A 12,702-nucleotide genomic window follows, 5' to 3' on the forward strand; every position below is an offset into this window, starting at 1 on the left:
AACAGTTAGAAACAGACTAGTACACCCAAAAGACAAAATATCAGCTGGACAAAAATGTGGAGTCATCTACGAAATCCCATGCAAAATATGCAATAAAACAAACATAGGAGAAACCGGACGCCAACTCAACACACGGACAATAGAACACAGAAAGGAGTGCGAGAAAGAGGCAAATCGTAAACACACAAGAGCAGCAAAAGAAGAAGCAGAAAGTACAATAAAAAAGTCAGCCGTAACAGATCATTGCTTAAGAGAAAACCATATAATGGACTGGGACAGCACACGGATCATAACCACTGAACAACAAAAATACAAAAGATGGATCAAGGAAGCAATAGAGATAAGGAGACGTGGATGTGGGACCATGAACAGGGACGACGGAGTTTACACGCTGGACCACGCATGGGACTGCATCGTCGGAGAGGGGAGAGCGGGCAGTTGAGGGCGACAACGTCCTCTGCTTCCCGCAGATAAACGGAGAAGGAAGTGACGCGCCACCATCAGCGTCAGCCTGAAGAAGCCGGCAGCTGTCGGCGAAACCGTAGCTACAAACAGGTAAACAAAACTGTTTCTGTGTTTAAAAAAGAACGAAAGCATGGATTTTACACATTGTTTGGTATTTACCAATTTGTACTCGAAATGTTCCTAAATATAGGAACAGCTGCGACCATGCGTAGGAACAGCATCTAGTGGTAGAAGCAGTAGGGAACCCCAGTAGTGAAGCATGTGTGAAATCCATGGCACAAAACAAGCGGAATTAGAAAATAGTGTTTTTAGCCCTGTTGACTTGCATTCACTTTTTTCGTTCTGGTGACTCGTGGTCCGGAAGTAGATGGGTGTGACTTAGGCTCCCTATGGCACATTTAAATGCAACAATGTTGCCCAAAGTGCTGAACATAGACATATGAAAACACAAAAATATATAAGCAGTCAAGTAAAAGCACAGTAAAAATTAAAAAATCTGACATAAATGACAACAACAACAAAAAACAGGGCTACCGGGGGGGTGGGGGGGTCAGTGCGCTACCAATACTATCTATAGTGGGGACAGTGTGCTGCTGACCTCTACTCAGGACGTTGTGGATCGGTGGGCAGAATACTTCAAAGACCTCCTCAATCCCACTGACACATCCTCCAGTGAGGCAGTGATGCGGGCGTTGTACCGGTCTGTCGTGGTGAAGAGAGAGCTGAGTCAGAAGGTGAAGCTCTCGATTTACCGGTGGATCTACGTTCCTACCCTCACCTATGGTCATGAGCTTTGGGTAGTGACCGAAAGAACGAGATTGTGGATACAAGCGGCCGAAATTTGTTTTCTCCAAAGAGTGGCTGGGCTCTCCCTTAGAGATAGGTTGAGAAGCTCGGTCATTTGGGAGGGGCTCGGAGTAGACGCGCTGCTCCTCCACATCGAGAGGAGCCAGTTGAGGTGGCTCGGGCATCTGGTCAGGATTCCTCCTGGACGTCTCCCTGGTGTGGTTTTCCGGGTACGTCCAACTGGGAGGAGACCTAAAGGTAGACCCAGGACACGATGGAGGGACTATGTCTCTCACCTGGCCAGGGAATGCCTCAGGATTCCCCCGGAGAAGCTGGCCCAAGTGGCTGGGGAGAGGGAAGTCTGGGCCTCTCGCCTTAGGCTACTGCCCCACGACCCGACTCTGGATAAGCGGATGAAAATGGATGGATGGATGGACAAATGACGTCACTTTGCGTAGCTTATGTAAGCAGGAAACATGGTGTCTAAGTGGCACAAACGCTCGAAAGTTTGGTTATATTTTACACGAAAGCATGGCAACAGGGTAACCTGCAATAATTGCAAAGTAGATATTTCAACAAGGGAAGGAAAAAGCTTTTGGGCACAAAGTACGCAATAAGTTCGAGTTAGTGACTAGTTTTGGCCTGCTCCAGGCTAGTGCACATCAACGCAGCAGCTGTGGTGACATTCACACGTCCTTTCCTGTTATCCCTGCAGGTAACTAATCAACTAACATCGCCTATCAAGTTAGCATCATTTACCTTCTATACACACTTGTGTAGTGGCTATTTGTCCATAAAACTTAAACAAAAATAATCAAATACTTTCAAATGGCCACTGGGCTACGTCAAGGGTTAGGCTTTATGCATGGGAAAGAAAAGGTTTCAAATAAAGCAATGTCCATGACGACATTGCGTTTGGTGGTGGTTTATTCACTCAAGCAGCAAGAGCAGAGATTTTTGCATCCTCTCCTTCTCTGTGTGTTAAAAAACCATGTTCCCTCGCAGCCCTGGCTGCTCTACCCACCTTGACCTATTTATACCAATAATCACCCACACCTGACCAATAAACTAATTAGCCAAAATAATAAATAAGAAGCATAATGCAAAACAAATAAGTTACCTTTAGCATAAAATAAAGAAAATAAACTAGGCTATAACTGAAGCCTATAATAAACCAAATAGCTTCAACACACACCTTCACACTAGCGGACTCCAGTGACTAAAGCAGACCTGTGGTGAGACTTCTCCCACTCTGCAAAAGCTACATCTCTACACCAAACAAGAAGATGTCTCTGCCTTCACAGGGAGCAGAAAGGAGAACATTTGGAAAGATCTTTCCAACCGATACAGGTACAGTTGGTTATCATAGATAACCATAGTTAGAACGCAGGAGGCCGTGTGCTATTAGTTTTTTTCCACTTATTGAACTACTCTGGAACCCATAAGGAATTGGATCGATAGACTGAATCGATAATCGATATTGATAAAAACGTATTCCCACCCCGTGCGTATGAGAGGCCACCACGTTTCATGAATCAGGTTTTTGAGTGTACACACATTCTAAACTCCAGACGTAGGAAGGAATATAGGAGAGTATACAGATGTTTGATAAGCGAGGGCCCTGATTCTGCAGCCTGTGATGCCTTCTGAACATTATTCCAACTGTGTCTCCTATAGATCTTATGACATGATCTTTGGACCCGCCAACCTTGGAGATGATGCCATCAGAAACTTCCGAGCTAAACATCACTGCAACTCCTGCTGTCGGAAGCTCAAACTTCCAGGTGAAAAATCTTCTGGTTGTTTTAACAAGTTAGGATGTGACAAATCTTCTCTTTTCTTTCTGTTATACATAAATATTGTGTCAATGTTTTGATTTTAGCTTATTGAATCAGAGACCAGTAAGTTCTAGCTACCTGGTCCGTCTTCCACAGCAAGTATGTCCTCCTGGTCTGCTTTTAGCCTGTTTCCTAAAACCTGTCACTGTTTTAACCCTCCCACTGTCCTAAACCCTAACCCCGCAAGGAAAGTTGACCATTGAGCAGGGTTGATGGTTTATCCCTTGGGTCCATGTAGCAGGGGTGAGGAGTGAGCACCACCTCACCCCTGCCACCTGAACCTCAAGGGATAAACCATCAAACCTGCTCAATGGTCAACTTTCCTTGCGGGGTCACCCATAAAGACAGTGGGAGGGTTAATGAAGCTCCCCCATTGGAACAGTAAAATGCTGCTGTTTGCTTCATGTCTAAATGCTTACGTCATACGTGTAACGCTACTCTTTAGCCACGCCCACATAGATGATGACAAGTATTGTCCTGTTAGGTGAGATGATTGATGAGTAAAACCAGTAAAACCATCTGTTTTAGGTTGAGTAAAAATCTGTGTGTGTGTGCGTGCGTTGTCAGATGGTACACCAGTGTCAATTCCAGATTCATCTGGTCTGTTTCTGTTTATCAGATCTGAAGAGGAACGACTACACACCAGATAAGATGACGTTTCCACATGAAGACCCGCCCACACCAGGGGGTGGAGTCAAAGATTCCCAACAATCCATGAAACTGATGCTGTGATTTGAGAGGCAGATTGTGTGTGTGCATGCATGTGTGTGTGTGTGTGTGTGTGTGTGTGTGTGTGTGTGTGTGTGTGTGTGTGTGTGTGTGTGTGTGTGTGTGTGTGTGTGAGAGAGAGAGAGAGAGTTGACAGTGCTCGAATCGATTTAAATCTGAACGAGGAACCGGGAATATGCATTCAATCAAGTGGCTATATCACTGATACGTTACTATGGAAACCAGTGCATGTTAACTTTCATGTTTTTGCCGTTTTTATCCTAAAAAGCTGTTGGGACAAATGAACTTCATTTGTATTTTTTAATGCATTTGGGGGGTGCTTTTAAAACATTTTGTACACGTTTTATGATCACAGGTAGATGAACTGGACTTGTCAGCAGGTACAAAAGGGTTTATTTATTTTTATGTCTAAAAGTTGCCATGTTTTACTAAAAAAAAAAAGGTGTGTTGATGTTCCAGCAGCTTCAGAGGAGCAGCTGCTGAGACGGACTCGAGGCTAAATTGCAAATCAACACCAGTTTTTCTTGCTTTCTTTTTTACATGAAAACAAAATAGTATCTTAACTTTTTGTCTTTTAACTGAAACAAAATCCATGAATAAATAAAAAATCTTGTATAATAAGGGCAGATTGCAATGCAACTTTTACAAATGATGTATGTAAATGACTTGTGCTGGAAGTGTCCACCAGAATCTGGCTCATTACAAAGGTACCATGGATTTATCTTTGTCTTCAGCAAATGTTCTAATGTATCTTATAGATACACGTTTGTGGCACCGACTCGACACATTCAAGATCTGGTTCATCAGGAGCGTACGACTGTCTACATTTATACTGAATATCATTTTAAATAAAGTGTCGAACATTAATGTTGTGTGTTTGTGTGTTTTTATTACAACAAAAGAAAAACTGGTGAAGACTTGTAGATTCTAGAAACCTTTTTCCTGATTATTATCAGCCCTTGACTAGACGGTCTGTGTTCTCACCTCCCCCTGGGTGTGGCTTACTCCCTGACCCTGTGGACTTCTGACTGGCTCAGCTCACAGGACAGAAACGAGATGCTCACTCACAAGTGAAACCATGGCCACGGTCAATGTAGAGTACTGGTAGGTTCCTCAGTTCCTCATCTCAGTACAGGGTTCCCACTCTTTTCTTGAAATTATTTTCCAGGACATTTTCAAGACTTTCAGTGTACAAGCCAAGTTATCATAACTACAGTTTGCCGATATCTCGATATGATCATATATATATATATATTTATGATCATATCAGGATATATTTAGAAACAGATATGATATTGTACCTACCTATACTGTTATATTGACAATATAGTTGTGGAAAGATTTTTGTCTTTCACAATCCCACCTGCTTTCCTCTACTTACAATGCAACACAACAAAAACAGAAGTTATTCTCTACTTTAGTTCATACCAGAGGTGCGATATTGTGTCATCATCAAGTCATCTCCATGTCAATTTTTTTTGTTCTGCTCAGCAACTGAACCAGGTTAATTCACTATGCTGTTTGAAATCACCTGGTTTAATTGCTGAGCAGAACAAAAACATGACAGAGATTTTTTTTAAGTTTATTTTCATTTATTCACAATTATAAATAAAACACAAAACAGGTTTGCGAAAACAAAAACTGAAAAAGATGACTTGACACAATGTAACTCCTCTGGTCCACACTGCTATGTTACGAGCAGAAATCACTTTAAAAGTCCAAGCTGTATTCGCAATCTGTTACTAACAATTATCAAACTTTTAAATTAATTGCACCTGCTCACACCAAGGCAAATTACGCATCCGGTATACATAATGGCATAAATTGATGAGTTGTCTTTTTGACTAAATTATTTTGATTTACCAAATCTTTGTAATTTTTTTGTCATATTGATTAAATTGATTTACATTTTGTAAAGCTAAATGTGTTTAAATGTAAAATCCATTTAGCCTCCTGGATAATATGAAGTAAAATATGATAAAGTAGAAATTAAATTTCGGTATATATCGTGTATCCCAAGCTTTGGAGAAGTGTTATTTTCTGCAATTGTGTGGTACCTTATATCTTGTGTGGGAGCCATTTTAACTGAAGGTGTAGTTATTGGTTTTGACACTAGAGGGAGGCAAGCCCACTGAACATTTGAACGTCATTGTCTCCACCTCTATTTAATCATGGTGCAAATGGGCACAGGTGTGTTGGATGGAGACAGGGGCAAACAGTTTGGGACTGTGCTGAAGCAGGTTAGATTATGTTGGAGCTTACAGAAAGAATTGATTGACTATGGGAACAAATGTCGGATGTATCTGTAAGAAAATAAAGGAACAACATTTTATTTCACCCCACACGTCAACTGGTCTGTCCTCTTCCTTCACCTGTGGTGGATGGGTTTCATTTGGAGAAACTTTGGCCCCACATTCTAAGTCCAAAACTGCCTTTTTTTAAGTCAAAGGCCAGGAGGATACAGGTTCCACTGAAGTGGATCAGGGCCCTGTTGGAGGTGCTGCTGGATCGGGTCCTGTTGGAGGTGCTGCTGGATTGGGCCCCGTTGGAGACAACGCTGTCTTTGGGTCCTGAACGGGCCGCTTGGGTTCACGCTGTTCTGGCCATTCACCTGCAGGAGCTTTGCGTCATAGAAGAAATAACAGGTTACGCAAGCCTAATAAAGAGGTATGTGTAGTGCTTCCAAATGATTTACTGATGAGCAGGGGCGTCGGACTGGGGGGGGTGGGGGTGGGGGTGGGGGTAGGGTTAGGGTTTACCCAGGGCCCACTGCAGGGAGGGGCCCTGAGACAGCTTTGAATAAAAATGTTTTATTGTTGTTGTTTTTCCCCCCCAACTTAATGTCTTAATAAACTTCACTTTACCTGGATAAAGAAGTTAAGAAACAGAATTTTGCCTTAAAAACAATAACTGAATAATCTCTGAGGCATCTATCACCCCTTAAAAATGTGCAAAGTGGTTTAGTCCACACCTGCGGCCAGGGGCTGCACTGCCGCATGTGCTAATGAGACATCGCAGATGCCGACAGCCAGAGCTGGAGGCAGGAGAGTCAGTCATGTCTTTTTCCAAGAAAGGGAAATCTGGCTTCCAGAAAAGAAAAGAAGGAGAAGGAGGAAAAGTTAATTGAGCAGAAGCAAGTATTGACTAGGTTTTTCAAGAAGGAAGGTGAGCAGCAGCAGAGCACAGTTTTAGCTGATATTAGCTAGCTCTCAGAAGCTGCATTCATGTTAGGTGTTCAGTGTTAAACGCCTTTAGTTTCACCATCAAGATCAAATATAAATTAATTAGTGTTATCAGTGAAAACACTTATTTATATATATATATATATTAATCAGAATTATTATCGCGGGCGGCCGCCGCCAATTAATTCGCGGACCTCGCAGTAAAAACGGGTTCACTCTGTGTGGATATTTCAGCTCCTTCCCAGTCATGGACCAGGACAAACTTGGTATCGATGGATTCGTGGTAATCTCAGGAATGTGAAGCTGCCGCTGTTTTTCGTATAGCATGATGACACTGGTGTTAGAGGATTGTTATTGACTTGATTAGATATTTTAAGCCTATTTTAAATTTCTTTATATTTGATCTTGAAAACAGACAATCTTATAATTTGGCTGATAATGCAGGGATTATAAAATTTAGAGTACATTGCATTCACAGAGAGAACCTGGTTTATTTCATGTCATATGCATTTAAAGAGCAAGTAACGTCTAAATTAACTTTTTTTTGCTGATGAACTGTATAAATGAGTGTCTAATAGTGTTTTAAATGTGTGTATTCATTATTTTAGCATTTTGGTGCATTTTCTTTAAAAATTTAAAATTCTGCCTAAATACCACAGTATAGCGCCACCTTCAGCTTAAAACATAGAATTTGACTCATTTTGAATAAATTTTAGCCAATGGCTAAAGAGTAAGATACTACGTAAACCAGTAGAGTACTACGTAGCAGCTCTTTGCCAAAGTTATAAAAGCAATGAGCATCTTGGCCACCGCCTTGTGGCGAGTTGGGAGTTGGATTTGCAAGCGAGTGTAGGAGGTTAGCGGTAGTTCAGCCTTAGCATATAGCATTAGCATATCCTAGTCTTTAGCGTAGCCTTTAGTGTTATACATACTTATTTAGTGTTAGCTTGGCTGTTGGATAGTGTAGTTTAGTTAGTGTTTGGCTGTTAGTGTAATTGGGAAAGGAGTTCAGGTTTAGTGCTCCATATCGTGTTAGTATGGTGAGAGGGTGTAGTGTAGTATGGTTGCGGTGGCTCTGTGGGGTTGTACTCCTTTCCGCTGGACTTAGAAATTAGGCGCCAGTGGTTGCGTGTCTGGAAAACATTCAGCTCCCACCCGGTGCTGTAGTTTGCAACCAGCATTTTACCCGCGATTCTGCATTTCTCCGTTTCAAGAGGGAGGCTGTGCCCACCGTGGCTCTTCCGCGATTTAGATGCAGCCCACCGACTCTGCTCCCCCACCATGACGGGCTCCAGTCTGAGGTGAGTACGCTAAATAAAAGTTAACATCTTCTAAAGACAATTTCCTAACTAAATGCAAAGTTTGCGAGACGTGGTTCACTTCATTTAACTAATATCAGCCTGCACTGCCTTCGGGCAGATTTGTCAAGTTCACAAAATGTGGAACGGGATGTAAGGTTCGAATCAGCGGCGAATCGGAACATATCTCGAAGCCCTGGCCGACGAAACGGTCCACATGACTGTCAGGTTCAGAGAAAATTCGGTTTGCTTTTGTGTCAGTCGGCAATTCTGCAACAGTGACTCTAACTAACGCAGCACTAGTTGACAGACATCATTACAGCATGAAATCCAGCAAAGCGTGACCCGGTTCCGTGAGGAATTCTGTTAAGGAGGTCGCTTTTCAGGCTCTCCACATAATATGTGACTGACTTTAACGTTATAACAACGATCACACACTAGGAATGTTATAAAGCGCCTATATGGGACAGTTTCTTTTGTATATTATCTGACTTTATAAACTCCAACAACAATGGGCTTCTATTTTTTTTTCAGGCTAAATCTACCCAAGACACTGGCTGTCAGACTGATTTAGTAGTCTGCAAGAATGCACTTGTCCAGGCTGACGTGAAGCCTTACCCGTAGCAAAGGTGAATTATTTTTAATAATCTTCTATGTAAACATTTTATTACCTTCTAGCTTTAATTTGTTTTACAGATTGTTACACGTGATTTTATGCTCTTTTTAACATTTATAAATCTGCTGCTTCTTTGTTTTTTATAGAGCTCACAGTCTCAGTGTGTCTGGTGACCCACAGGGACCATGACGGAAATTCATCTTCCAGAAAGTCCCAGAGCAGCGTCCACACCCCTGAAAAGACCAAGGTGTGAGGTGTCTGCTGTTGATTCCAGCTTCCACCTCAGTGACAGTGCAAGTTCAGTGAACTGTTCAAGGTAAAAAAAATTAAAACATTTCTGAATTTTTAAGATATTAACAATTAAATAAGTATGTGATTACATCATGACATCATGAAGGAGGCTACTGATTCTGGCCCTGTGACACTTGGTGGTGACGTGTGAGCTGATTCACCTGGTAAATACCTTTTACATTAAATATTTTGTTCTTTGCTATCAAAAGTAAATTAACTAACTAGAACTGCAAGCAGTTATCAACGGGTTCCAAGCCACCAGCGCCAGTCGCCCACCCGGCCCCGCCCTCAACTTCGCCAGTCCTCACGCGGTCCCGCCCCAAAGACACGTTCTCCCGCCGGCGTCCCGTCAGCTCACTTCAACCGGTGCAATGAAAGTAACACTCAGGATACCTCATTAAACCTGCAAAGCCTATAGACATATCTTTCAGAGGCATGGCTGACTTCTCAATCGTGATTACAATGGAATTCCACTGTTTCCTTATTAAAGAACGTGAAGATTTAATGAGTGAGATTATCAAACAATAATCTATACATGAACAGAATATTACAAATAACATAAATACTTGATAATGTCTTTAGATTTAAAAGATTTTCAACAAAAACTATGAGTTTCATTTTGTGACTTACTGACCAAATGTTTTAAAAAATCATGAAAAATACATAAATCATCATAAAATTACCAAAATATTCTCACATGGCAGTGTTAAGATGCGGAATAATATGATGTTGTTTTTAAATCAGTAGACTCAAAGCTTTTTTGAAGAAAAATTGGGAAATATAACTATAAAGGTCACAACAAAAATTAAAATATTCATAAAAAATAGTGCTACATTCTAAAATTAGGAGAAAAATCTCAGATCACCATAGGTGCATGTGGAATGTTGTAAATGGCTTATATTTACTGTATACCTGACATCTTTATTTCACAGATCATTCACCTGATTATTAATGATCAACATATGCTCTGATTAGCTTTATCACGAATAAAGTACTTTGATTAATTATTGGAAAGCGTTCTTCTTCTCTTCTTCTGTCTCTTCTCCTGGAATGTAAACATACTGAAACCAGCGTCCGACCTTGGCGATGTTACTTTGTGAAGGGGCAGCTGTTAAGGGCAGACAATTATAATATTCATAACGCTACAGCTGTCACCACACAGAGATTTTCGCAGACACTCATCTGGTTAGACATCGCTTGCGTCAACAGAGAAACATCAGTGCTTAGCTTCTCAATTTTACCAAGCAGGCAGGAGACATCCATACTGCTAAAAGTAATTGTGGCAAGCTCGTCCAGATGATGCGACACAAAGCGGGGGATGTTTTCGCCGGCCTCATTAAGAAGCTTCAAGCAGCTCTTCACATTGTTAACGTCCTTTTGAGGGCCTTTGTGCGTTACTAGACACAGCGTTGGGCTCGGGCATAAATCATGGAGGACCTTCTTTGAGGCCTCAATCCACTCCGAACCAAAGTGTTTCACAGCAAGCAAAATTATGTCATCATGGCATAACGTTTTCATCTTAACAACAAGAAAATTTAAAAACTCATCTTCAACAAGAGTCTTGCCATCAGAAGTGTTATAAATCACCGGTTTAGCTCTGGGTCCACCAAAAGCTCTCAAGCCTGCTGGAGCTGAAGAGCCACCAGCCTACACACCCGCCATCTTCAACAATCGTGGTAAATTTGACAAGCACTTTATTTGGAGTTCTAACCAGATTCAGACAAGAACCAATTGCTATAATGGCAGATATTCAAGCAATGTTTCATCAAGTTAAGGTGGCTGATGACCATTTGGACTTTTTAAGATTTTTGTGCTTGCCAGATGGAGATGTCAGCCAGGAACCAGTACCTTACTGTATGACTGTTCATATATTTGGTGCTGTCTCTTCTCCAAGCTGTGCCTGTTACGCATTGAGAAAGATTGCTGAAGATAATCAGCAGAACTTTTCAGCTGAGGTGACAGAAACTGTCAAAAGCAACTTTTACATGGATGATCTTTTAAAAGGTGTACCCAAAGAAGAAGATGGTGTCTTCATGATAACCAACCTGTCAGATATCTGCAGATTAGGAGGGTTTAACCTCACAAGATGGATAAGCAATAGACACAACGTTCTTCAACACGTTCCAGAAGAACACAAATTCAAAGCGATTAAAGACTTGAATCTAGACAGAGAGAAGTTGCCAGTTGAACGGGCTCTTGGACTGCATTGGTGTGTTGAATCCGACACCTTTGGATTCAAATTCAACATACAAGATAAGCCACAAACGAGAAGAGGAATGTTATTCATTGTCAGCTCCATCTACGATCCTTTGGGATTGGTATCTCCTTTCACCCTGATGGCTAAGCTAATGATCCAAGACCTATGTCGGATTAAAAGTGGTTGGGATGATCCCATACCCAAGAAGTTTGAGTACAGATGGAAATGCTGGCTGGAATATCTTAAAGGAACAAAAAACTTTACAGTAAACAGATGTTTTAACCCTGAAGAGTTTGGTTCAATAACTTCAGCTCAGATGCATCATTTTGTTGATGCGAGCTAGAAAGCCTATGGCACAGTTACATATTTGATGTTCAAAAATGACACAAGCAGGATACATACTGCCTTCTTGCCTGGAAAATCTCAAGTGTCCCCTCTGAAACCAGTTTTGACAATGCGATCAGATAATGGAACAAACCTTGTTGCAGCAGAAAGAGAACTTCGCAAAGCGTTAGCTTCTATGGATCAAGCCAAACTACAGCAGCCATTGGGACAGAAAGGAATTAAATGGCTTTTTAACCCTCACGCTGCACCACATTATGGGGGCGTTTGGGAACGGGTCATTCAAATGATAAATTGAATCTTAAACACAGTGTTTTGCCAACAAGTCATCGATGATGAAGGACTTTCACATGGTATTGTGTGAAGTGGAGGCAATCTTGAATGATCATCCCATTACCAAGTTATCTGATGACCCCAATGATTTGGAACCACTTACACCAAACCACATAATTTTGCTGAAAGGAAAACCCGTTCTTCCACCTGGACTCTTTAAAAAAGACCGACCAATACCTCCGGAGAAGATGGAAGCAAATTCAGTATCTTGCTGATTTATTTTGGAAAAGATGGACAAGGGAGTACCTGCCATTGCTGCAAGAAAGGCAAAAATGGAACAAGGAAAGGAAGGGTTTCTCACCTGGTGACATTGTGGTGGTGGTGGATCCCACAGCACCACGAGGATCCTGGGTTCTAGGAAAGGTGCTCGAAGTATATCCTGACAAGAAAGGACTTGTGAGGTCGGTGCGACTTCGAACAAAAACAAGTGTAGTAGAAAGACCGGTGACAAAACTTTGCCTTCTTTGTGAAGGAAATGCAAGTTATGGTTAGGTTTGGTGATGAACATAAAGCGTAAGACAATCCTCTTTTTTTCGTGTGTGTTTTTATGTTTGTTTTTGTTTTTGTTATGGGTTTGCTGTTGTGTTGTACTGGAAGAATGGCTCCTTTTCTTTGTGAAAAATTG

At 41.5% G+C, this 12,702-nt stretch overlaps 1 protein-coding gene across 3 annotated transcripts in view; it reads left to right on the forward strand.

Moving 5' to 3' along the window:
* trpm7 (transient receptor potential cation channel, subfamily M, member 7) overlaps window positions 1–3,954 on the forward strand; it is a 103,516-nt gene extending 99,562 nt beyond the window's left edge. For all 3 annotated transcript variants that reach the window (XM_070555205.1, XM_070555206.1, XM_070555207.1), the window contains 2 exons: window positions 2,929–3,035; window positions 3,709–3,954. In XM_070555205.1, coding sequence (XP_070411306.1) covers window positions 2,929–3,035; window positions 3,709–3,821 — 220 coding nt within the window. In that variant the 3' untranslated portion in view covers window positions 3,822–3,954. The remainder of the gene's footprint in view (window positions 1–2,928; window positions 3,036–3,708) is intronic.
* Window positions 3,955–12,702: the final 8,748 nt, after the last annotated feature.

This window comes from Nothobranchius furzeri, chromosome 9 (genome assembly GCF_043380555.1).
Source record: "Nothobranchius furzeri strain GRZ-AD chromosome 9, NfurGRZ-RIMD1, whole genome shotgun sequence".
NCBI classification, from domain to species: domain Eukaryota; kingdom Metazoa; phylum Chordata; class Actinopteri; order Cyprinodontiformes; family Nothobranchiidae; genus Nothobranchius; species Nothobranchius furzeri.